Source organism: Scylla paramamosain, chromosome 36 (genome assembly GCF_035594125.1).
Source record: "Scylla paramamosain isolate STU-SP2022 chromosome 36, ASM3559412v1, whole genome shotgun sequence".
Taxonomy (NCBI): Eukaryota; Metazoa; Arthropoda; class Malacostraca; order Decapoda; family Portunidae; genus Scylla; species Scylla paramamosain.
Window position 1 is genome coordinate 16,269,036 of NC_087186.1, and position 25,372 is coordinate 16,294,407.

General features: G+C 43.4%; 3 protein-coding genes and 2 long non-coding RNA genes across 13 annotated transcripts in view; 3 read left to right on the plus strand and 2 right to left on the minus strand.

The window, feature by feature from the left end:
• Positions 1-2,742: 2,742 nt before the first annotated feature.
• On the plus strand, positions 2,743-8,920 carry LOC135091139 (sialin-like). The gene is made up of 10 exons (XM_063988599.1): positions 2,743-3,207; positions 5,081-5,283; positions 5,734-5,821; positions 6,007-6,243; positions 6,351-6,562; positions 6,719-6,844; positions 7,060-7,213; positions 7,470-7,625; positions 7,834-7,913; positions 8,344-8,920. Exons 1-10 carry the CDS (start codon positions 3,129-3,131, stop codon positions 8,482-8,484), a joined length of 1,476 nt encoding a protein of 491 aa, XP_063844669.1. The 5' UTR covers positions 2,743-3,128; the 3' UTR covers positions 8,485-8,920.
• Positions 4,537-11,484, minus strand: LOC135091142 (uncharacterized). 4 transcript variants are annotated; one of them, XR_010262360.1, is made up of 3 exons: positions 10,986-11,484; positions 5,716-5,837; positions 4,537-5,370 (listed from the first exon to the last, which is right to left on the minus strand). It is a non-coding gene; the product is annotated as an uncharacterized LOC135091142 (long non-coding RNA). The 4 variants fall into 4 exon arrangements; XR_010262362.1 differs by lacking the exon at positions 10,986-11,484 and adding an exon at positions 10,793-10,919; XR_010262363.1 differs by lacking the exon at positions 10,986-11,484 and adding an exon at positions 10,374-10,455.
• Positions 11,485-11,504: 20 nt separating this feature from the next.
• LOC135091140 (ceramide-1-phosphate transfer protein-like) lies at positions 11,505-15,754 on the plus strand. The gene is made up of 5 exons (XM_063988600.1): positions 11,505-11,653; positions 12,167-12,224; positions 12,901-13,066; positions 13,442-13,614; positions 14,803-15,754. Exons 1-5 carry the CDS (start codon positions 11,505-11,507, stop codon positions 14,932-14,934), a joined length of 678 nt encoding a protein of 225 aa, XP_063844670.1. The 3' UTR covers positions 14,935-15,754.
• On the minus strand, positions 12,574-17,211 carry LOC135091141 (uncharacterized). Of its 2 annotated transcripts, none has more exons than XR_010262358.1 (5): positions 17,059-17,211; positions 15,772-15,932; positions 13,391-13,527; positions 13,004-13,136; positions 12,574-12,769 (listed from the first exon to the last, which is right to left on the minus strand). It is a non-coding gene; the product is annotated as an uncharacterized LOC135091141 (long non-coding RNA). The 2 variants fall into 2 exon arrangements; XR_010262359.1 differs by having other exon boundaries at positions 12,879-13,136.
• Positions 17,212-18,573: 1,362 nt separating this feature from the next.
• LOC135091147 (probable E3 ubiquitin-protein ligase HERC4) overlaps positions 18,574-25,372 on the plus strand; it is a 15,385-nt gene continuing 8,586 nt past the window's right edge. Inside the window, exons 1-7 of one of the 5 annotated variants that reach the window (XR_010262384.1) lie at positions 18,575-18,614; positions 19,373-19,489; positions 19,894-20,031; positions 20,161-21,753; positions 24,009-24,161; positions 24,263-24,427; positions 25,196-25,372. The exon at positions 25,196-25,372 is cut by the window's right edge and continues 18 nt beyond it. Coding sequence is in view for 2 of the 5 variants with exons in the window: in XM_063988616.1 (XP_063844686.1) it covers positions 21,751-21,753; positions 24,009-24,161; positions 24,263-24,427; positions 25,196-25,273 (399 nt within the window). In the remaining 3 variants the exon portion in view is untranslated. Of the gene's footprint in view, positions 18,615-19,372; positions 19,490-19,893; positions 21,754-24,008; positions 24,162-24,262; positions 24,428-25,195 lie in introns of all 5 variants that reach the window. The other 4 variants (XR_010262385.1, XM_063988616.1, XM_063988617.1 and 1 more) reach the window with 4 other exon arrangements.

Sequence of the window (25,372 nt, forward strand, 5' to 3'; positions counted from 1 at the left end):
GTGATTAAAATTACTACTACTACTACTACTACTACTACTACTACTGCTACTACATAAAGCACTCTCCAGCTTGTTTCTTCCCCCAGCTCAGGTGTTGCGACTCATTAGCGATGTCCGGAGGCTCCCCAGGTACATTTTGGAGGTCACAATCGGGATGACATTTATTATTACCTTCAAACTTTTCACGGAGAGCGCGCTAACCCACAACCTGAGGAGCTCAACTCTGCGATTATAAAACGTCTTGTATCTCTTCATAGAACTTGCTAATATTAGGTTACTTGGAACCAAATGACACATATTTGTATGCCATTTGTATTAGTCTACTTTTAATTTGTCTTTGTTTGCGTATAAGGCCGTAATTTGCATTATTTTTTGTAAACAATACTGACAGCCACGCTAAGCTTCAGGATAAGAGGAGGATGAACATTCAAAATGATGAGAAAAAGCGAACCTTTTGAAACTAAAGTATCCCAAACTTAAACACATATTTATTTAACATAAGATATTCTTCCTGGGCGTCTAAGATTGGTATTATAGAGCAAAACATGTTTATACCCACACTTGAGAGAGAATGGACGGGATAACGGAGAAAATGTAAGTTTGAGAAAGATTTTAGGGCAAACTTCAATTTATCATGGACTAAGCGATTATCTGGCTACTAATAATAGTTTTATAACATTAATTGTCATAATAAATTTTACTATGTTGTTATGATCAACATTAAATGAAAATGAATAGAAAGATTGGTTTATAAAAATATTTTAGTGTGATTCTCTCTCTCTCTCTCTCTCTCTCTCTCTCTCTCTCTCTCTCTCTCTCTCTCTCTCTCTCTCTCTCTCTCTCTCTCTCTCTCTCTCTCTCTCAGGGATGATAATAATCAGATGTCGGTTTAGGCAGATATGAGAGTGACGAGAGGAGGAGGAGGAGGAGAAGGAGGAGGAGGAAATGATGAAGGACAAGAATGAGATGTAGGAACAAGAATATTTCACACACACACACACACACACACACACACACACACACACACACACACTATGAGATATAATTAAGGTAATCTCAGGACTACAGATCTCACACACAAGATTACACAGCTACTTATAAACACGACCTGAAGACTTACAAGGGTAATATAATAATGGCCTTCCTGTGTAAACTTTAATGGTTGGTCTCCTTTCAGAATGTTCACACACACACACACACACACACACACACACGATGACGTTGATGATAGTGATACTACTACTACTACTACTACTACTACTACTACTATTGTAACAGAAGATGATGATGATGATGATGATGATGACGACAACAACAACAACAACAACAACAACAACAACAACAACAACAACAACAACGAAGAAGAAGAAGAAGAAGAAGAAGAAGAAGAAGAAGAAGAAGAAGAAGAAGGCTAGGGTACACTATGACAAGCTTTATTCTCTCATAAGTCTGTTGATCTTTTAAAGCTTTTTTTTTTTCGTAAGTCAAGTTCCCAGCGTAGCAACTGTTTAGGTACTCTGCTGCTCTCTCTCTCTCTCTCTCTCTCTCTCTCTCTCTCTCTCTCTCTCTCTCTCTCTCTCTCTCTCTCTCTTCCATGGGCAGGAAAGAACCGTAACTAGAGAGAGAGAGAGAGAGAGAGAGAGAGAGAGAGAGTACTATAGGACCACATTCTGAAACATTTCCAATACTTTCAAAAGGCTGTAGTTGAAGTTATACGAGTTTTTAAGTCTGTTTTTTAAGCTTCAAGTGGCAAATTAACAAGACTTCTACATTATGAACTGGTGAAACACTCTTGGGAACCTGGTTAATCATCTCTGTGGCCTTTGACAATAGTTGTGGTTAGAGAGAGAGAGAGAGAGAGAGAAAGCAAAGTGTTGCGGAATAAGAGCTTTGGTGATATAGAAATTCATCCCATGGACTTCCCTTCACGCAAAGAGACACGTGATGGATCAGTGGAGGGCAGCGTGCCGAGGTATCGACTGCCTTGCCCTCTCCTCTTATCACTTTGAAGGACTCCTGAATGCGATATAGAGGACCCATCGTATTCCCTAATGCTTTTATCCTATCTGTAAATCTCTAGTGAAAGCGATTTGGGGTTTTCAAGGATGTTCTAATGAGAATTTCTAGTGGAAGTTATCCGGTTTTTCAAGGGTGTATTCATATTGATCGTTTTAATAAGATCTATGAAGTCGCAGTTCAAGTGATCTGTGGGCTTCAAGTCTGTTTTCATGATGTGAGGGATAATTGGATGCGTACTAATGAAAGTGTTCTGATTTTTTAATGATGTTTTCAGGATGGTAATGATAATGTACAGGCTCTCGTGGAGGTTTTTTTTTTTTTTTCAAGAGTGTCTTCATGGTTTTGGTGATAAACAAGCGCTGGCGGAAGTTACTTTGGGTTTTCAAGGTAGAGAGAAGAACTGAGGAAGGGAGAGAAATGGAGAGACAGACGAAGAGATGAATGCATTAATAAACCAAGGGAGGAGGAGAAATTGAAGAAGGGAGGAAAAAAAGTGGAGAAATGGAGAAAAGGAAATACTGAACAGACACACAAATAAGAAAAAAGGAAGATATATATATATATATAGAGAGAGAGAGAGAGAGAGAGAGAGAGAGAGAGAGAGAGAGAGAGAGAGAGAGAGAGAGAGAGAGAGAGAGAGAGGGTACGGTAAGGTCCACTGTGATGCTCTCTCTCTCTCTCTCTCTCTCTCTCTCTCTCTCTCTCTCTCGTGTACTACCCCCATTCATCTCCCTCTCCCTCTCTCTCCCTCACCCTGTGGGCCTGTGTGTCTCTGAATCAGAACCAGTGTTACTCGAGGGTTGAGGGAGAGTGGACGCTGCCGTGCTGTCCATACACGATCCATAGATAGACTGTATGGGAGGGGCGCCGAGAATCTAATACATTTAGTGCTTATGAAGTGTTCCCTATTGTCCTAGCGGGGTTAGAAGAATCCTCATAAAAAAAAGGCCAGGTGTTGATACGAGAAAGAAGCAAGAAAGAGAGAGAACAGGAAGAGAGACTGCTCCCACCACTGCTTCTACCGCCACGACTGCTGTTGCTATTTCTTCGGGTACCATGGCAAGCTTGTGTGTGAAGTGAGGTCCGTGTCCGTCCGCTGCCCCCAGATTATGTGCCGTGGGTGGAGAGATCAGGTGGAGGACGGTGGTGGTGGTGGAGTGGCAGTCCCAGAGGTCCTTACTCAGCCACGTAAGTTGATAGGTGTTTAGTATGTGTGTGTGTGTGTGTGTGTGTGTGAGAGAGAGAGAGAGAGAGAGAGTCAATACAAGTACGTTCTCTCTCTCTCTCTCTCTCTCTCTCTCTCTAGGTATAACGGCTAACTTTATGATCACTATTAAACACCAACACATCTTTAAACACTCCTGATTTATCAAGTTAAAATCATCGACAAAAAAAAAAGAAAACATACAATCTTTCGAATTCTTTCTCTTTGTTTCCATGAGTCGGAACACTCCCAGGTTAATTAGAAATAATTATTCAGGTAACCAGCATTCCTTACACCTGAATATCTTGCCTTATATAATGTTCAGGCTCTCACTACTATCTTCTTTCACTATACAGAATCCTTGCTAAACTCATTGGCAACTCATGGGATCTTTGAAAACAAGTCACTTCCACCACGGTCTTGAAAACATGGGATGTTTAAGAATACACGTCTCGTATCTCCGCATCTCAGCAATTCATTTATACTTTTGTCAGAATCACCACATTCTCAGAACACCATCGAAAACAACACTAACTTCCACAACAGCCAGCTGAAATGTTTAAGAATACACAAACCTTGTACATCTTTCTATCTTGCTCTAATGCCTCTCCTTCAATATCAGCCCAACACCAAAATCAAGCAGAGTGAAGGGGGGGAAGGAGGGACGGTAGGCGACCCAGTGGCAGATTGTTGATGAGAGGGAGGGAGTGTGCGGCCGCTAATCCCGTGGAGACAGAGGGTCGGGGATTAGGTGGGGCAGGAGTTGGTACGAAGAGGAGGACGGGAGAGCAAATGAGGGAGGAAAGCAGTTATAGGAAGATTTGTATATTTGCATTGTCTTCTAGATTTTTTTTTTCGATCATTGATTCGTCTCATCATCATCTATCTCATTCAGTCTCCTCCTCCTCTTCCACCTCGCTTCCGTCTTCCTCATCTTCCTTCACCTCAAGCGATACAAAGCGAAAAAGGAGGAAGAAGGAAGAACACGATGCAAAGTAATGAAAGGAAGGAAAAGTGAGAAGAAAGAGTAAAAGGAGCAGAAATAGAAATGCGGCCCGTGAATTTGTACACAACGAGAGTTCGCAGGAAGAAATTGTTCGATGCTGATTTATTCATTTATTTATTTATCATTTTTATCCTCATCGTCTTGTATGAGTCTCGTCCTTCTCCCTTAATGCCTATTTATGGGATCACACACACACACACACACACACACACACACACACACACTGATTACCGCATCCCTATATTAGGTCAGTATATGTTTGGTACACGTGCACTATTCTTGGACTGTATATGGATATTTATGAATGGAGGACTGAACTGATGATAATAGTCTGACGAGGACACACACACACACACACACACACACACACACACACACACACACACACACACACACACACACACAGGCTTGTCTCCTTTGGTTCGGGGATGTCAAAAGGAGAGAGGAGGGGTGTACGGGGAGGAGGATGCTGGAGATGGATCTACCTGGCAGGAACCCGACCTAGAGGAAGTCCTGAAGAAAGAAGGTTTATGGGTGCAATATAAATAAATAAATAGATAAATAAATAAAAACATGAGAAAGGCGTAGAAGACCCAGCGCAATAAAGATGATTTATCCTCTGTGGCGATTCCTAAAAGGGAACGGCCAAAAGAAGAAGCATTTTCCTTATTTTCAAATTAAGAAGGGCCCCGGCTAAAAGATTGAACAGAAAGAGTAAGGAAAAGCCCACTGAGGTATCAATCATTAAAGGGAAGTGAAAACAATGATCTAAAACTGGCGAAAAGTCTTGAAGCTTCCCTCTTGAAAGGAGTCATAGTAAGTCTTGCTAATCTTAATGTTTAAATCGGCAGGGGAGCGATGGGTCTGCTGGGTGCCCATCCGCTACGTGGTGGTGGTGCTGGGTCTGCTGGGTTGCATGCTGGACTATCTCATGAGATTCGGCCTCAGCGTTGCTATCATCGCCATGACCAACTCCACTCGCCCCGCCAGCCAGAACTTCACGCCCGACCACGCCTGTCCCGCGGCCATCAATGGATCCGATAGTTACCCAGTGGTCAGTGGTAGGAGTAGTGGTAATTGTTGTTGTTGCCGTAGTAGTAGTAGTAGTAGTAGTAGTAGTAGTAGTAGTTGATTTGATTGACTGAAAAAAAGTAAGGCACCGTAACATCTCGGTCATATAGTTAGCAGTAGTAGTAGTAGTAGTAGTAGTAGCAGTAGTATGAAATAGTGGTGGTCATGGGGGTGTTAGATACATAATTTTTATCCTATATGTACAGTTAATTATTATTAAAATTACTTTTAATTGTTATCTTTGCTTATTTATTTTGATATTATGTACTACGTACATTACTTTTTAGTATATCCTTAATGTTTTCTTTACATTTATTCGTCTATATCTCGATTGAAAATGATGTGTTTATAATCATTGTTTTTAGCATTACTATTGTGTAGTTTTACCTATTACAGTATAGTTCTAGTTTCTTACTGCTTGGCCACACTTCAGGGCGCGGGTGACTTCGCGTGGACGGTGAAGGAGCAAGGGATCATCCTGGGCACCTTCTTCTGGGGCTACTTCTTCACCAAGACGATAGGTGAGCACTCCTCAGTCTGTAGGTAGAGACAGTAAACCAGTACAGCACCATGGGTAGATATGGACTACGTGAGTAAATGAGTCTGGTATTGTCTAGCACACGCCCTCACCCTTTTCTCGCTGTGCAGTATTACAGTGTTATCTTGTTTTGCGGCATGCTGAGTCAATTTACTCTCGTGCATCCAGGAGGACGCATTAGCGAGCTGATGGGTGCTCGGGAGACCATGGCGGTCAGCATCATGGTGTCTGGCGTACTGTGCCTGCTGACACCCACCATGGCCGCCATCCACCCCCTGGCGCTTGCCACGCTGCGCTTCGCCATGGGCATCATGCAGGGCCCCGCCTTTCCCTCGCTGTACTGCGTGCTGGCCAGGTGGGCGCCACCAGAGAAGCTGGCTACCATGACCACTATCGCCTTCTCAGGTGGGTACGGGGGCGCGAGGCAGCTAGTGTGACAGCGGAGGGTGTGCACGGGTTGACGGTGGTGGTGATGGAGGGTGCTTGGTGATAGCGTCTGTCTGCCTCCTCAGGAATGTCGCTTGGCAGCGTTATAGCCATGGGCAGCTCCCAGTGGGTGGTGAACCACCTGGGGTGGCAGTGGGTGTTCTGGGGGGCTGGAATCCTCGGCCTCCTGTGGACACCCTTCTGGATTTACTTCGTGCGCAACTCCCCATGCAGCCACCCGCTCATGTCCCGCCACGAGCAGGAGCTGCTGGCGCCGAACCTGGCCATCAAGCCCAAGGTGAGCCCGGGACGGGGCGGAGGATCCCAACTAGGGAGGGGTATAAGCTGCTCTGACACACACACACACACACACACACACACACACTAGACATGCGTGGCGTTGACATATCTGGCATTAGCGTTACCCAGTTAACATTTTTCACTTCACTTCCAGCGCAATGTGCCGTGGAGTCGACTCCTGCGCTGCTGGAGGTTCTATCCGGCCATCCTGGCGGAGTTCGCCTCCTCGTGGGTCGCCAACCAGACCACCAACCAGGGCCCCTCCTTCCTCAAGGCACAGGTAGTGTCTGCCTGGTGCCTCATTGTGCACAGCTTGCTGTCTTGAGTCTTAATGGGTTTTGATGTACTTAATGGCAAACAGTAGAGCCATGATATATTAAGGCTTCTGAATTCATGTACTGCTTAAGATATTGTGTTTTATTTTCAGCCAAGTCAAAATGTATGAGATGATGGAGGAAGTGGATGGAGTGACTAATGCTTTGTCTGGGGTGGCAGGTTGGCTTCAGCATGGAGGAGGTGAGCTTTGTGCTGACCGTTGGACAGACCTGCTGCTGGGTGACTGCCTTCACTTTCGGCCTGCTGTCTGACTGGCTGGTGCAGGGCATCCACCTCACGAAGGTCAATGCACGGCGGGTCATTCACCTCATAGGTTAGTGAGAGCTTAAAGCAGATCTATTTATCGCAGGCTAAGATATTCACTGTCAGCCATTCCTATCACAGTGACTTGTCTGGTGATCTTGGTCCTTCTTTTCTGTGCATTTCATTTCACACAACCTCTTGCAACTATCTCACAGAAGAAGCCTTTCTTTGGCACTTGTTGCAATGGTCTTAGTCACAGAGATAACTGTTTCCTCATGTAGCATTCTGTGCAGTTTTTTACAAGCTGGCTCCTCTTCACTCCTCAGCTATGGTGATGGTGGTGGTGGGCCTGGGCAGTGTGGTGCTTGCTGGTTGTCACAAGTGGGTCGTCTCTGCCATGATGATGGTCACCATGATGGGCAGCTCAGCCACCCTCTCCTCCTTCACGCTCACCCCCATGGACATCGCTCCAAACTATGCAGGTCGGTGTAGCCTTCTTAATGTACCCAGGCTCTTGGTGTGGCTGTAAGAGACAGTCACCAAACCAGAGAATAAAAGATAGAAAACCTGCCAGTCGTATGTACCCTGTTTAGCATTTTCCTTCAGTCAAGAAGTGGGTGTGATGTGTTATTTAGTCATAGTCTTTACTTGTGTACTTGGAGATCACCTTTTACTACTATCTATCCACAGGAACACTGTCAGGTATGCTGGGTATTGGCAACATTGGAGGCTTTCTCGCACCAATCATAGCTGCTGAGATTGTCACACAGGTAAGAGTCTGTCTGTCAGTCTGTCTTTGGCACTCACTTTTGGCACAAGTTCAGATAGTGTATTTCTAAATTTACTGAGTCTCAAAACACTCATGTGTTCTTTTTCAGTCTAATGAGTTGTTCATCTTGCTGATATTTGGTAAACGTGTTTTTTTTTTTTTTTTTTTTTTGCCTCTAATATATATGAATGACATTAATCTTAATCTTATTAATATCTTGTACTTTTATTACACTTGCTATTTTGTCTCTGGTGTATGTGAGGTATTGTTGTTGTTGTTAATATTTGAAACAGTATATATTCTTTTCCTTATTACTTTCTGCCTCTACTATATGTGAATTACTGATCTTGCCAATATTCAGAATTCTTAGTACATTTTCTATTCCTTCTCCATTAAGTATTAGCTATTGATTCTCCCATTCACTCTTGCAGACAGGGGGATGGGAGGCGTCCATGCTGGTGTGCGGCGCTGTTTATTTCCTGGCCGGGGTGCTGTTCCTGGTCACCGTCACTGCCGAGGTGCAGGAGTGGAATGACTATGAGGAACTCCCAGACTCTGATGACGTGGAATGATATGTGTTGTGTGTTCATGCAGGCTTTCAAGGGCCAAAGACACTCGAAAACCCCAACTGAGTGGAGAGAAGTGTTATGCAGCTTACTGAGTACACGTTCACAGATGAAATGCCGGTTAGGCACAATCAGGCATAGCTTGTGTCAGTGGTTGTGGTGTTCAATGTGTACGCGTGTTAGACTTTCCTTCATAGCAGCTGTCATACCTCATCCCATACACTACCTCAGTGACAGGCGTGGAGTGATATTTTTAATTTATTTATAATCGTCCACCATCTCATGTTCACAACCCCACACCTGTGATGCCTGTTTGCATGATCTTCTACACTAACAAAATATTCTTATCAGAAACTGTATATGCATGAAGGTATTCCATATTCATGAGGCATTATATAATGGAGTTAACCATTTATGTTTTTAATAAATATGTACTTTAAAATTGTTAATTAGTACGCCTACCATATTCTAAGCTCTTCAGTGTTTGGTGATGCAGTTCAAAAGCTGTACACCGTCAGATATTGCACTAGTTTATAACCTAACCGGCAACCTTGATCACCCACCCAATCTCCAATCACCAATTAATACCTGTGTTGGTGATGTGGTTACTTGCTGGTGACTGCATATGATGTGACCGAGAGATGTACAATGCAGTCGTGTGTCCTAACCAGCAACCTTGACCACCCACCCTCCTCACCAATAAATGCCTGTATTGGTGATTACAGTGTGTGGCGACTGCACGTGGTGATCCAAAGGTATACAATCAGATAATGCAGTAGTGTGTCTCCTAACCAGCTAACCTTGACCACTCAACCTCCATTCACCAATTAGTATCTGTTTACCGCTCATACAACTTCCACTTGAATAACTGTAATGAACCACTGACTGGTGTTTACCACGAATGTGTAAATTTATCTCAGCCATAGATAAGAGGCTGAGTCAGATCGGGAGCAGTCCACCGCGTGGCTGTCATCTTCTTAAACATTTCCATTAATGAGTGAGGTGGAGCAATTTTTTATTTATTTTTTTATTTATTTATTTTTATTTATTTTTTTACGAATACAGAAGCACAAACATCAAAACACCGTGCCTGCAAGATATTCATGCTCCACAGCTGACCTATACACGTTTATTCCCTTTGTATCCTCAAACACAATACAGATTGGTGTGTGTGTGTGTATGTGTGTTTGTGTGTGCTCAGTGGCCCCCATTCAGCACCCAGCATACTACCATGGACACACACACACACACACACACGCACACACACACATGCCATCAGGCAATAACACCACACCATACGACCTCAGCGATGTTGAGACGTAAAGGTCACCACCAGAACATAGGTGACAGAATAAACAGTGTCGCAATCCGTCCTCTTGATCTGACTGTCATAAAGACTATTGTTAGAGGATTTGTTAAGGCTAGGCAGGTTCTCATGGGTGTTTTCTCTCATTAAAGAAACAGAATCCTCCTTAAAACCACTAGGATCACGAAAATACTCTTCAAAACCAAATAACTTCCATGAACGCAAGACCACTATTAGAGCGACAATGCATTACAGTCTGTCAGAGTTGTCAAAATGCAGAAAGGCTTGGAAATGAGAACTTAGAGATTGCCGTGAGTCATTATATAGAAGCCTGGTTGACCAAGCAACCCTATCAGGAAGTCCACGCGTGGCAATGTAGGACAGCGACAGCCAGATACAGGCTCTGGACATGCCCATCCTAGTGGCCTTTGCAGAGAGCAGGAGTGAAGGTCAAGGGTAGCCACCACGTACAAAAATACCTACATAAAAGACATAAAACAACCAGTAGTGGGATGAAGTGGCAAAACGACTGTAGGAATAAATGAATAAAAGGTTGTGATAATCATGTCCCAACGTATTGCACACTTACTGGCGGAAATAATAGTTCAGTTCACAATGGTGTCATGGCCCTCCAGCCTCTACCCCGCCCAGATCCCGCGTGAGAGTGGCCGTCACTGCTGGCAGCCGCACAGTCACCCTGCGCTGTGCTACCCACGGACACGTGTGCTTTCTCTCAGTCCCCTAGTGATCTCCGCTTCCAGGTGAATATAACCAAGTGTAAATAAGCAATGCAAGGCTGGGAAGGAAATTTAGATCACTCAAGGTTGCTCAGTGGATAACTAGGTCTGAGATTTAATGGGCTAAGCAAGGTAGTTTGTCGCAACGAGCTGGCTTGGGTTGAAACTACACATTTCTCACTTATGTTGAGATGCTCAAAGTGGGACTTGTGGAAAAACGTTTGAAGGGGTTTCCTGGAAGCATTTCCCGTGCCATCCCACTCACACTCACCAGGAGATTAGTCACTTAATGTACCCAGTTGAGTGTGGCGCGACAGGCGGCAGCTGCTGTGGCGGCGTGTGGCAGCCAGAGAGCAGCGAGTGAGTAGCGGGGAGCATGGAGACGCCCTCCACCTGCTCCGCTAGCAACTACCAATCCGCTCAGCTGGCTGACTCACGCACGCCCAGGTAGGTATAAACTTTACCATTTACTCGTAGTCAGCTGACCCGGCATTATGGTGCGTGGGACGGTGTGTGTGGAGAGTGAAGTGTGATTACGCGTATCTGAAGCACCGACCAGCAGTCACGGGGACTAGTGGAGGGAAGCGCAGGCTAGAGGCGTTGGCTGCAACTGTCACAGGAACGCCCATGTGGTTACTTTCGCCGCACGCCTGCTGACGATTTTGTGCCGCTCCAATTGCCACAGCTCCACAACTGTGTCCGGGAAGTGATGCCTTTTTGTATCCTGGGCTACTTTCGTGTAGAGTTGAAGTCGTGCTGCTTACAGTATTATTAGTAGCATTCTTATCTTGTTTTCTTGCTGTAATCACCACAATACTCGCAATTTTGCCGGTCTCTCTCTCTCTCTCTCTCTCTCTCTCTCTCTCTCTCTCTCTCTCAGGTCTTCATATGAGAGAGGCAAATGGGCGAGATAAACTCGTGTCAGGTGATACGTGAGGGTAAGCGAGTCCGAATGTTTGCAGGTAGCAAGGCGAGGCGGCGCAATGGACAGTAAGGAAATGAGCAAGGAGGAGGCGGCAACCCAAGCTGACCTGCTCATGGACCTCAAGTTGCTTCGCTCAGGATTCACGCCGACGCCAGACAATGAGCTGTCCCTAGATAGTTACATAGGAGCCTACCTAGAGATGAACAAGTAAGGCCGGGCACATCTCATGTCTTCAATACAACAGTGGCCACGTGTCTTCTTCAGAGTACTGGCAGCTGCATATAACCTTGAGTGCAATGCGTATATTCTCTCTCTCTCTCTCTCTCTCTCGTTCATTCTTTCTAGTTTTCCTTTCATTCCCTTCATTCTCTTCCTCTCATTTACTTGGTTTTTCCCTCGTTTGATTTTTTTTTTTCCATTTCATCAAAATTCTTTGTCTTTTATTCCCTTCTATCTCTTTCATACTCCTTCCATTCATGTGCCTTATCTCTCCTTCACTTCTATTTCCTTTACCTTTCTTTTCTTCCTCTCCTCTCTTTTTGCTTTCCAGTTCCTGATTCTGCGTTTTCTTATCTCTCCCCCGTTCAATCATTCATTTTCCCCTCTTCCCCTTACCTTTCGCTTTCCACGTCCCTTCTCCGTTTTCTTATCTCTCCCTTCATTCCTTCATTTTCCCTCGCTTCCCTTTCATGCCCTTATTTACACACGTGCCCCGTACAGGTTCCTGGGTGTGCTGGGTCCCATCTTCAACATGGTTACCAGTGAAGTAGAAACCAAGGTGAGCAGGCGGCTGAGTGCTACTTCTGTTGGCCTTCAACCCGCCAGACCAGTGCACGCTATCACTTAGGCAGACACGTGCGCTGGTCTGAGGTACACTGGGTCCCTGTGTGGAGCTCTGAAAGACTATAGTGTCATGTTCCCTCATAACTTAACCTTTTTTATAGCTGTGGTCCTTCTTACTAACATTCAGAGCATCACAAAAAGAGGAGGGGAATAGCTACACTCGTCCTTGTGTGAAAGACTGGAATGTCATGCTCCCTCATCACTCATTGCTTTTATATCTGTCGTCCTATTTTTTTAGTCACACACACACACACACACACACACAAAAAAAAAAAAGACATTCCCGTTTTTTGGACCAACAAACTTTATTTTTTTAGTTACACACACACACACACACACACAAAAAAAAAAAAAAAGACATTCCCGTTTTTTGGACCAACAAACTTAACTGACTAAACTTCACCAGTATCCTCGCATCTTACACCTCAGCCATATCCAGGTGCCTCCGGCTACGTCTGCAGGTCATGCGCCAAGCCAGATCTAAAGAAAGCGTCAAGCGGTTAATGTGTGACTAAAGTAAAGTGTGTGTGTGTGTGTCCTAATTTTTCCTCTTATAAAGCAACATAACCTCACAAAATTGACTCTTAACTCAAGCTTGGCGTCATTCGCAGGTGAAGATTCTACAAGAGCACCGAAAGAGTGAGGATGGCGACCACTACACGACGGTCAATGACATGCTGAGTTTTGAGCAGAAGCAGGCGCATGGGGGCGTACCAGGAGACCGCCGGGGGCAGCCGTCCGGGGCCAGAACACTCCTCCGCTTACATCGCGCCCTCGGTTAGTGACTCACTCAAGCGATCATGGTTCCTTAGTTTTTTCTTTCACATGTCATAGGTCAAAAATTCAACTGTGGATTGAAAAGAAAATGTGTCACACACACACACACACACACGAAGAAATGTGTATGCGGCAATGGTTTTATGAATACGAATAAGAGTTCAACGTATAATCATAGAGAGAGAGAGAGAGAGAGAGAGAGAGAGAGAGAGAGAGAGAACAAACATTATACACACACAAACACAGACACACACAAAAAATAATTTCACCAAAAACTGGCCATTACAAGCATTATCTTACAACACTAGATATCTGTCAACTCACGTCTGGTGTGACCTGTTTTACTATATGGCGTCTCTCGCTGTGCATCTTCAGAGTTCGTGAGAGAGTTCCTGTTGCTGATAATGCGGCCACGGGAAGGTTTCTTCGGTGGCCAGGTGTCTCGCCTCTACGGAGCCACCCTGGGGAAATACCACAGTTGGCTGATACGCACCACTACTTCCACTGCTCTCTTTACCATGCCTGCACATGCCACCATCATGCAGAGGGTGAGTCTGCTACTACTACTACTACTGCTACTACTACTACTACTACTACTGTTGTTACTGCTACTACTGTTGATTCTACTATCAATAAAAAATATGAAATGATAACAATGAATAACGATTACAACAAGAATACTACTGCTACTAATACTACTAGTAGTAGTAGTAGTAATAGTAGTAGAAGTAGTAGTATTGAACATCCTCGGTCTGTCCTTTTCTTATAATCTAAACCGGAAATTTCACATCTCATCTCTAGCTAAAACAGCTTCTATGAAGTTAGGTGTTCTGAGACGTCTCTGCTAGTTTTTCTCCTCCCCCCCCGTAGCTGCTAACTCTGTATAATGACCTTATCCGTCCATGTATGGAGTATGCTTCACTTGTCTGGGGGGCGGGGATTCCATTCATACAGCTCTTTTAGACAGGGTGAAATCAAAAGCTTTTCGTCTCATCAACTCCTCTCCTCTACCTGACTGTCTTCAGCCTCTTTCTCATCGCCGGAATGTTGCATCTCTTGCTATCTTCTACTGCTATTTTCATGCTAAATGCTCTTCTGATCTTGCTAACTGCATGCCTCCCCTTCTCCCGCGGCCTCGCTGCACAAGACTTTCTTCTTTCTCTCACTCCCTATTCTGTCCACCTCTCTAATGCAAGAGTTAACCAGTATTCCCAGTCATTCATCCCCTTCTCTGGTAAACTCTGGAATTCCCTTTCTGCTTCTGTATTTCCACCTTCCCACGACTTGAACTCCTTCAAGAGGGAGGTTTCAAGACACTTATCCTTCAATTTTTGACCACCATTTCGGACCCTATTCGGGACCGGCATTTCAGTGGGCTTTTTTTTTTTTTTTATTAGATTTTTGTTGCCCTTGGCCGGTGTCCCTCCTAAATAAAAAAAAAAGTAGTAGTAGTAGTAACAGCGGACTCTGATAATTGTTATAAAAATCAGTAAGAATGCGCCTATTTCCACCACTACCATAGAATAACTGTAGCACAATACACGGAAAAAAAAATTAAACTTAGTGTAAGGTGGCAAAAAAAAATAAATAAATGAAATAAAACAGATAAAAATAAGAAAAGATCCTACATACATATCAACATTGACCTTAAACCCAATGGTCTGTTCGTTAGCCAAGAGCCACACACCACACAATGCACTATGAGGTGGTAATCCAGTGCTTCTACCCCATGGCAGTTAACAAAGGGAAAGACGGATGTGGACGACTCTGTCAGGGAGGAGATGGACCAGGTGATAGCTGCTATGAAGGATGCCTACGACCTCACTCACAAGCTCTACCAGCAATATGGGTACCTTGACCTTCCCTGATGGCCTCACTGACCCTCTTAGTGATTTGACATCGAGCACAAAACGTGGAACACAAAATACTCATGATAAGATAGGATATAGTGCAATTATTCTTAGGTTTTCTTGATCTTGATATAATTTTTTGTATGGTTGGACTGCAAGTTGGTTTTCCTGTTAGTATTACCAAGGGTCCCCTGCTCGATCTGCTATAATCTGTGCCTTGTTTATTTTGTTAGTGGTTCTAAGCTTCTTTGGTCGTGACCCTAAATGCTCGCCAAGCCTGACTTGCCAGTCAGAAATGCACATACTATTGAGAAAATGCTAACCTGTTATAAGCCTGAGTGGTGAAAATACAAAACTATCTTTATTTTACTAAGGATCAACAATTTTCTCTGCTGTCAAAATAGTCTTCTTTTTTTTTAATGCACTTCTTATATCAGGTCAGCGTTTTCCCAACAGTTCATATATTATTACTTATCGGTTATTTTGATGTACATTTGATTTATTTAAAACATTTTATTTATTTAAAATTTCTGATAATGTCCAGTGACCCTCAAACACATCTCGATCATAGTCATTTGGATTGCAACCTAGTGCTTGGAACCACGGTATTATAAGATCAGCTGTTCTGGATTTTACTATTCATATGTTATCCGTCTGTCTATTTATCTATATACCAGGCCGGCAATCTCACGTAAAGTGGCCCAGACAAAGCACTACACACTCACATATATCATTCACTCTTAGCCGTGTCAGCCCCTGGGTGGAAAGGGGCAGTCTTGTGGATAACCTACACTCTATAGATGTAAATGCTCAAATATCAATAAATCAGAATCTCTACCACACATCACTGCTTACGGGAATACGTAGAGAAGCTGGCAAGGCGGAGCAGCAAGGTCACCACTGACGGAGAGCGTAGCCAGCCACAGGTAGGCAGGCAGAGCGGAGAAGAGAGGACCAGTAGCTGGCGTATTACTTGATTATCCCTGCGCTGTTCAGCCTTGCTGGCCGGCCCCGCGCTGAACAGTACAGAGAGACAAATGAATCTTCCTTGGAAGGCAGTGAATGGACGAAATGGTTAGATTTATCAGCTACTTGGGAAATGGGAGAGCTATAGATGGTTTCAGAGACGGTCGGTGCTGCAGTTATAAGAGTAGAAGGATGTAAATTATTAGAGGAAGAACAAACACATTAACCTTAAATTGGAGAACTAGATTGCAGAGGAAGACAGGAGTGCCCATCTTGTGGTCATGAGACTCACCTGGTTGGCTACCCTTTCATTACATTTGTGTATAGGCAAGTAGAGGTTATATCTAAGAATGTAAAGGCAGCACGGATCTGCCTGGTTGGCTACCCTTTCATTACATTTGTGTATAGGCAAGTAGAGGTTATATCTAAGAATGTAAAGGCAGCACGGATCTGCAGGTACGCAAGTCAGCAAGATTTCAATACTGTGGCAAGTTTTTCTAATAGTAATGACTGAGTTGTTTACGTTATCCAGAATAATGAGATAGGAAAAATATGTACTAATAGTTATGTGATCAAGGAATAATGTTGTATAATGAGGTAGTACAGTTTAGTATAATACAGACTGCGTGGCCACGTAAATTTACAGCACCTCAGGGACAAGTGTCGCCTCCGAAACAGGGTGATGAAGGCGCTGTTATGGAAGGGCGTGGGGACATCAGATACGGTACTCCTCGTCATATACAGGGTCCTATGCTCTCTCTCATAGATCATGCTACCCTTGGGCTCATCAACACCACCGATAAAGTTTTCATATATTAAAGTGAATTCCGGTAATGGTAACGAAATTCCTTTTTTTAAAGACGTATCGTACGAGGCATTGCTGGCCCTGATTAACTTTGTAATTACTGAGATACGAAGAAACAAGCGAATAAAGAAAGAAGCGCACACACACACACACACACACACACGTATGAGATGTCAAACCAAGTATTTTTTTATCGTATCTTAATTAAATTAATTCTGGTAATAATAACGAGATTCTACTTTTAAAACCGTATCATATGACGCATTGCTAGCCCAGATTAGCTTTACATATACATAATAGAAAATAAATATAAATGTGTTTGTGTGTGTGTGTGTTTATGTGTGTGTGTGTAACACTGGTGTAACTCTTACCACCGCTCTCGAGTGTATACGAGGCTCCCAGCGTATGCCAAGGCGACCTCAGAGCTGTAGCGACCCTTGGAGGAGACTGAAGCTCGATGGAACTCCACCCCTCGTTATCGGCTTGGTAGCCTGCTAGAGGTCACGTATCCAGTATGCCTCAAGCTATACACGTGGCAGCGCCACGAGTTGAGAGGCAGGCACCTGGTTCCGTGGAGAGTAGTTACGTGTGTGACAATATATATATATATATATATATATATATATATATATATATATATATATATATATATATATATATATATATATATATATATATATATATATATATATATATTTGTTTGTTTTTCTTTTTTATTAAACAATGACGCGATAATTCATCATTGTATACCACTGACAATACTCCACCTCCACGCCCTATCACATGAGGTATTATAGTTTAAAGTGACTCACTACTTACTAGGAAAACAGGAAGACAAGCAGTCATCCCCATACATAAATCCATCTAATCTTCGGGTTAATTAAAAGGGTTTCCTGCTAAATCCGAGGAAAGTTTACATGGCAGTTAGAAGCACGTGAACGAGTAGTAAGATTAGAGAAAGGTTATTAGTAGACAAACAGTAACAAAGAGAACTAGGACTACAAAATTATTACGGGTATAGATATGATTAGGCAACAAGTAAGGGCATTCACACCTGCACTACACCTGTATGATAATGAATGTAATTAGAAGAGGAGGAGGAGGAGGAGGAGGAGGAGAAGAAGAAGAAGAAACAACACAAAGGAAGAGCAAGCAGCAATTTTTTTTTTTTTTTTTTTTACCATGTAACGGCTACACTAACATACAATGAGAGAAAAAGTGAAAATTAAGAAAGAGGAGGAGGAGGAGGAGCAGCAGCGACCTTTGACCCTTCCGGCGTGAAAAGTGAAGAGGTCATGATTCATTTACTGCCCTTACTGGTGTGACCGTGACCTGATGTGACCCGCCCCGCGATATAGGTGCAGAGACGGCCTGAGAGAGAGAGAGAGAGAGAGAGAGAGAGGGGGGGGGGAGTGAAGTTAGGCTCTAATCCAATAATTTGCCCAGTACAAGGTTTGGCAACGCTTAGAATAGAATTATTACTAATATTATAGAATTATAAATAGTATAGAAAATGTGGACTAAGAATGTTTTATAACTTGGTTCTATGGTTAACAAAAACTAAAACTTGTGGAAGGGGATAACCAGTGGAAATAGACAGGCATATTTCATACAAGGATTGTCATGTTAAGGGCTAATGGCTACCTGCAACCTCCCCTATTTTCTTATGGTTGTTAACATTATATCATTATATCAAGGATCATATGGAAATGTGGACAGCAAAATTGGCGGTTTTAAAGTAAGTTCAAAGAAAAAAGTAAAAAAGTAAACAAAAAATCTGTTATGTTACTATAGAGGGTTAGAATCGGATATTATATAGTATTCAAACCTTAATTTTTCCAAAAACCGATGCTCTTTTGTTTTTATTGAGGCGAAGGAGAGAATGTGTCTATTGTTTATACACCAGTCCGGCCATTCAACTAACAAGGTAAGTGGAAATGTCTTGGTTATTATACGTCTATTTTTTTACGCTCCAACACTTCATCACTTGGATTTTACTATCAACAACTGTTAGTATATGAACACAGATTAATTTGAGCGATAGATGAGTGCCGATACGTACCGAGAGACTTGGGGAGAGGTGAAAATATGGAATTGTTTTTCTGACTCGTGAAGGTTTACTAAGACCATCTTGTCAGTGAGCCTCTGTGTGTTGACTGTGCTGAGTTATGGAGCTGTTATTGTACTCTTATCAGTCAGAACTTGCCGTTTCTTACCCTCCTTACCGTGCCAAGAGAGTGAAATACGACATCTCACTCAAACCAAGCTTACGTAATTTTCTGGGCACATAAACAAATTTATCGCTAACACTACACCATCTCTTATATTTTTGCTTGTTGTTGGCTTATTATAACCTATCTTACCCTTAACACTCGTGAATGCACAAAACATCAATACTACAGATTTTCGTCTATATCTGAAAAATGCTTATCCTTGCTACACCCTTTTCTGCATTGCTAAATATTTAAGTGGAGTGCCTTCAGATTTTTCGTGGTCCTATATAGCTACTAGTGCCCCATCCAGGTGACTAGTGCGTTGTGTTTACAGAGTAGATGACCAGGTGATCCTTCTCATTAAATCGGTCTTATTGTAATTTGAACTGTGGATATATGCAACTAAATTTATAATTTATAATCACCCTGTCATGTTATAAATTTATAATCACCCTTTCATGTTTTGTTGCAGTGATGGAATGGTCATGGCTGGACACTGTGCACTGCTGTCGCCACTGCAGAGAGCCTCAGGGCACGCACGCCCCTATCCTCCTCTCCTCCTTTGTAGCACGACACTTTAAGTATGCTGGTAAGTTGTGAGTGTGTGTGTGTGTGTGTGTGTGTGTGTGTGTGTGTGTGTGTGTGTTAATGATACTGTCTGGAAGTGTTGCTGTGCAGAGCCGCTGGGAGCTTCTTGGTGCTTTTGTGATGTTTTTAACTTTTTTACTGTTATGGTCATCCTTTCTTGACATTCGGAGCACTGTAGGAAATTATTTGCATGGGCTAGTCACTCAGAAAAATGGAAGAGTGAGTAGGAGGTTCATTTTGTCTTTTCTAAGCTACAAAACTAACTGGAAAACTGCAGTATGAAAACTAATGTCCAAAAATTGTAGGTGACTTTGGGAACAGTTATTTACAAAAAAGACTAACTTGGCACCATCAAAAGGATGGTGCTGATTCATTCCATTATACATGTTATGCATCCTGCCACAGATGACAAGGAGTAGCTGAGTGTGGCACTGAACAATTCCAAGTGGGACGTGGAACAGGATGCAGCCGTCACGTCCTGGGCCACGCAGCAGCCAGCCGACTGGCAGTTGGGCGGCCAACAGGTGATGCTCCAGGTGCAAGGTGATGCTCCAGCTCTTTGAGATACAATCACATCTACTTGTGTGATTCTTTTATTGAAATTACTCTTTAGCTTTTTATTTGTGTTACTATGCTTACTATGAAGCCTCAAACTTGATCTCTTTGAAACAGGATTTGTGGTGACCCAAGTGGCCACATCTTGTGGGTCTGACGGCCACAGCCTGGCAGTGACAAACCAGACAGCGGGGAAGTGTTCTCCTGGGGCGATGGAGACTATGGCAAACTGGGGCATGGCAACTCAGACCTTAAATTGCTTTTTGTCATCTTATCACGTTAAATTAGGTTTTTTTCTGCATTTCAGCACCCCGATCAGCTCTCTTTCAGTCTGTGTCTATGAGTGAATTGATCTTCTGTTCTGGATTAATTTCACTTAGCGGTCATTTTCATCTTGTACTTTCTCTCACCGCAAACTTCAAAAACACACGTAATTATTTTATTTTATTTATTTATTTATTTTTTTTCAGGATTAATTGTAAACTGTAAGCCTCCCTTTTGCATTTCGCGTCTTTTTTAGTATAATCTTAATTTCTGTTTGTTTTTTCTTTTTTTTTTCTTTTTTTTTTTTTTTTCTCCGTAGCGATGTCATGTTAATTTTTAGGTCGTTTTTTTGTATTTATTTATGTCTCTCCCTCACTTTCTTCATTTCTGCTGTCTCCAATGACACGTACTGGGGCTTTCTTGATTACCATTCTCTTCTTCCTTGGGCGTCTGTCTGTTCTGAACACGAAGACTGAAGAGAGAAAAGCCCAGCAAGAAGTGGTGGAAGTGGCCAGAACAGACAGACGCCCAAGGAAGAAGAGAATGGTAATCAAGAAAGCCCCAGTACGTGTCATTGGAGACAGCATGGTAAGGAAGACTCCCGACTTTGTGAGAAGGGAAATTGAGTGCACCAGCATGGGAGGTGCTAAGATCCAAGACGTCAAGAGGAAAGTCAAGGAGGAAGTGCAAGAAATGGAAGAGAGAAGCCTGCTAGTTGTCCAAGGAAGCCTTGAGAGGTGACATGGGATGGAGCACCTTCAGAGAAAGACTGACAAAAGCCACACTTAGGTACAAGATTAGGCTTGAGAGAATGGATGATGCAAGAATAGCAAGGAAGGTGTACCTGTGGAATGAAAGTGGAAGCAAATGGAGGAAGAGATGCATGAGAATGACAGACAGGAATAGATTGCAAGTTGTGTGGGCGATAAGAATGGCTGGTAGGAATCAAAATGAGCGTGAATGGGTGGTAACAAGAGGAGGCAGAGTGGGAGCCGAATGGGATGTGAGAAAATGGAAGAATGAGATAGACAAAGAAGTGAAATGTGTGGGATTGAATGAATGGAAGAATGAGATAGGAATGAAAGAGTGGAGAAGACAGGAAAAGAGTGGATGGTGTTGTTGCTGGGACTGTGTAGAGAGGCGAATGAAAGGATGATTGAGGCGGTGAAAGAGTTTCTGGAGAGAATGTGGCGTGCCAGGTGTATGAACAATTAGGATAGAGGATGCTGTTCGTTTCTCTTTTTTTTTTCCCCTTCTACAGGAGTTGCCGATCCAAAGGCCTGGCTCAGGAGTGATCCTGTGCCACCTGTACCATCAAGGTCAAGATCAGTTCCCCCGTGTTTACTTCTACCACACTGCCTAGAAGTCTTGTTTTTTTTCGCAAATTTCCCAAGTAATTCCCCACCCCGGAGGCCGCCCCCAGTACACCTGTTCCCTGCATCCATGGTGAGCCCCTGGGGACCCTGAGGCGCCGCGGGGGATCTGAAATAAGGGAGAAATTAAGGGAAATAGGGAGCCCCGTGGTCACTGCACTGTCTCCCACGTTTTCCTCATAAGATTTTTGGTGTTTTTTTTAAGTTTTTCCCCTAATTTTACGGTAAATTTTAGGTTTTTTTAGGGTGAGAATTTAGGGATTTGTGTTTGTGTGTGTTTTTTTGGGGCTTCGTATAATTTCGTGATTTATTTAAAGGGTTCTGTTTTTTTTTTCCCCACGTTTATTAAGCAATTTTAAAGTTTCAGGGGTATTTAGGGTGTGGGCGGGTTGGGGTTGCCCTTAAACTTCGGTATCTAGGCTAAGTTTGCTCGTTTTAGTGATCTTTTGTGGTAAACTTTGGTATTTTAAGTTTTTTTTGGGGGTTTTATTATAGTTTAAGCCATTACACACTACGTGGTAATAACCTACCTCATTTTGTTCTTCTCACTATTCACATCATTTCTAATGATTACACTACTTGTCGGAAATTAATAATAACGCCACAGTAGGCCTGGGAATGCACAGCGCTCTCAACTTTCTCTAAGTCCACAGGTAAACATAAATAGTGTATTGTTGGCTGAACTTCAGTTGTTTAATGCTTTGAATTGTGGGTAGCTGCTGGATAGGATCACTGTGTCTATAATTCCTGGGGCCAATCACGTGCTACCACCACGAGTTGCACCAATAGGAAGTCTCTATAAATACCCATAAGCTGTGTGGGCAGGTTAGGTTAGGTTAGGTTCCCCACAGGCCCCCCAGCTTGCTTCAGGGATTGGGGGGCCGTGGGTAGAGATTGAGGACATTGGCTTAAACTATAAATTTACCCAAAATTATGGTGTTTGTTATTGTCTCTTCTTTTTTATAGATGATTTTGAACATAAAGCAACTCAATATTATATCATTTGATGTGTCCTCCCCTCAACCCGCTGTAATCTGGGGAATTTGTGGGCAAGTAGGTTTTATGAGCAGGGAACACAATAACAGTAATTTTAAGTATTTGAATGGAGATGATAGCTTTAAAGAAGGCATTCCTAACTTAACCTCACCTGAACCTAACCTCATTTAACCTAGCCTAACCTAACCTATGTGCATCACCTAACACAAATTACCTGTATCATGGAAACTATTACTTTGCTACAAGAACATCACTAGTAAGTTTCTCAGTATCCAAAAACAGTACTCATAAATGTGTCAAGCATTATTGTTCTCTCCTGAAATGATACCATACATTCTTCTCAGTCACCTACTAATCTTACTTGGCAGTGTGGGAACCTCGGTACAGGCCAAAGTGCCAAGTAAACACCTAACCTAACCTAATCTAACTTAACCTAACCTAACTTAACCAAGACATGACAACTTAACCTGAGAGAGAGAGAGAGAGAGAGAGAGAGAGAGAGACTTAACCTTACCTAATCTAACTTAACCTAACCTAACTTAATCAAGACATGACAACTTAACCTGAAAGAGAGAGAGAGAGAGAGAGAGAGAGAGAGAGAGGTCACTGTTATCATTATTTTCATTATTACACACAATTTAAGGGTTGACCTGGCCCCCCTCCCTTCACCAGGCCACCCCCCTTACACTCTCTCTGTTCAGGTGACCTAATGTGACCTAGCCTTGACACTAAGTGCACTAAGGCAGTTAGGCTGGAGTTTCTGGGATTTTCAGGGTCTGCAAATTTCACCCTCTTTTTCATCAGCTTTATAATAAATTCTTTGTGTGCCATCCTGTGCAAATCTATTTTTCACCAGCTTTATGAGAAGGGATTTGGTTGCCAGTCCATGCTCCTGTAGCCACCCGTGGATGGTTCATTCTGAGACCTTCTTACACGCCTAACACAACTTCCTTTCACTCTTGAGGTCACCAGTTGTTAGTTGGGTGGTTCCCTCGGCCTCCCAGACTGGTTTTGTCAGAGGTGTGGTGTCTAGAGTGAGTCTGAGTGGGTGCCAGACAGTGAATGGTGTTTTCGTCACCCCTGTTTGGCTTGAAGTGTCTTTTGCTAGCATTTTCAGCCTCTTGTGCCAAAATTCTAGTCTTTTTTTCATTGGTGAGGTTGTCTGGAGTAGTGGAGATACTGAGCAGATAGATGGGAAGGCTAGGAAAGGAGAGAGGATGACTAGGGTGTTGTGGAATGGTTGGGATGTAGTGGAGATGTTGGGCTGAAGTGTATTTGGTAGCTAACCTTATCTAATCTAACCTAACCTAACCTAACGTCACTATTCCTCAGCTGTGGACCTCTGGGTATGGACGCTGTGGGCAGCTTGGTCACGGCACGACAGATAACTGCCCCATTCCTTGCACTGTGCTTGACCTGTGTGGCTCAAAGGTCGGCCAGGTCACCTGCGGGAGAGGTCATACCCTGGTCTACATCCCCTCGCAGGTAAGAGCGAGAGAGAGAGAGAGAGAGAGAGAGAGAGAGAGAGAGGGAGGGGGAAAGGGAGACCTAATTTAACCTGACCTGACCTGACCTCTCTCCCACAGAGCCACGTGTATGCATTTGGCCAGGGGCTCTCAGGGCAGCTGGGCACCAAGACTCCACACAGCAGGGAATTACCTCAAGTGGTAGTGTGCCCATGGCTGTCCCCAGGGGGTGCCAGCCTGCTAGACTACGCAGAGGAGGACAGCCCCAGTGTGTGTTTGAGGCAGGTGAGGTAGTGGTGGTGGTAGTGGAGGAGGAGGAGGTGGAGGAAGATGATTTGACTAGGAAGAGGAGGAGGAGGAAGAGTGTTTGGCATTTGTAGGAGGAGGAGGAGGAAGAATGTTTGATTATGAGGAGGAGGAGGAGGAAAAAAAGATAATCTATTTATATAACTTAGCAAAAGAAGAAGATAATTCACAACTATTCTCTCTCTCTCTCTCTCTCTCTCTCTCTCTCTCTCTCTCTCTCTCTCTCTCTCTCTCTCTCTCTCTCTCTCTCTCTCTCTCTCTCTCTCTCTCTCTCTCTCTCTCTCTCTCTCTCTCTCTCTCTCTCTGAATTCAGCTCACCAATCTAGCTCTGAGGTAAGAGAGAAAGAGAGAGAGAGAGAGAGAGAGAGAGAGAGAGAGAGAATTGGTTTGTAAGAGTGTGCATTGAGAGTGTGTGTGTGTGTGTTTTGAGTGTAAGAGAGAGAGAGAGAAGTATAATTGTCTGTGTACTACTACTACTACTACTACTGCTGCTACTACTACTACTACTACTACTACTACTACTACTACTACTACTTCTACTACTACTACCATTCTCTTCCTCATTCTCTTTCTCTTCCTCCTCCTCCTCCTCCTCCTCTTCCTCTTCTTTTTCTACTACTACTACTACAACAACTATTACAACAATTCTTATCTACAACACCACCACATCACTTACAACCACTCAGACCACCACCACTACCACAACCAGATCTTAACCAAACCTAACCTAACCTAACCACACCACAGAGAGACTGGCGTGCCCTTGTGTCTTCCCTGCGGCTGTTGTCCCTGGTCCACGGTCTGAACTTCCAAGCCGGCTGCTGAGTTGGGTGGTTGAACTACGACGACTTTTACATCCCAGAAATTGCAGAGAAAATTGATATTAGGAATGATTACTTGAACTGGATGAACAGCAGGCTTCAC

Coding starts and splice junctions, on each gene's coding strand:
- LOC135091139 (XM_063988599.1), top strand. CDS start 3,129: ATGTGCCGTGGGTGGAGAGATCAGGTGGAGGACGGTGGTGGTGGTGGA. Junction 6,244..6,350: donor GACCACTATCGCCTTCTCAG/GTGGGTACGGGG, acceptor CTGCCTCCTCAG/GAATGTCGCTTGGCAGCGTT. Junction 6,563..6,718: donor ACCTGGCCATCAAGCCCAAG/GTGAGCCCGGGA, acceptor CTTCACTTCCAG/CGCAATGTGCCGTGGAGTCG.
- LOC135091140 (XM_063988600.1), top strand. CDS start 11,505: ATGGACAGTAAGGAAATGAGCAAGGAGGAGGCGGCAACCCAAGCTGAC. Junction 11,654..12,166: donor GCCTACCTAGAGATGAACAA/GTAAGGCCGGGC, acceptor TGCCCCGTACAG/GTTCCTGGGTGTGCTGGGTC. Junction 13,067..13,441: donor CCGCTTACATCGCGCCCTCG/GTTAGTGACTCA, acceptor GTGCATCTTCAG/AGTTCGTGAGAGAGTTCCTG.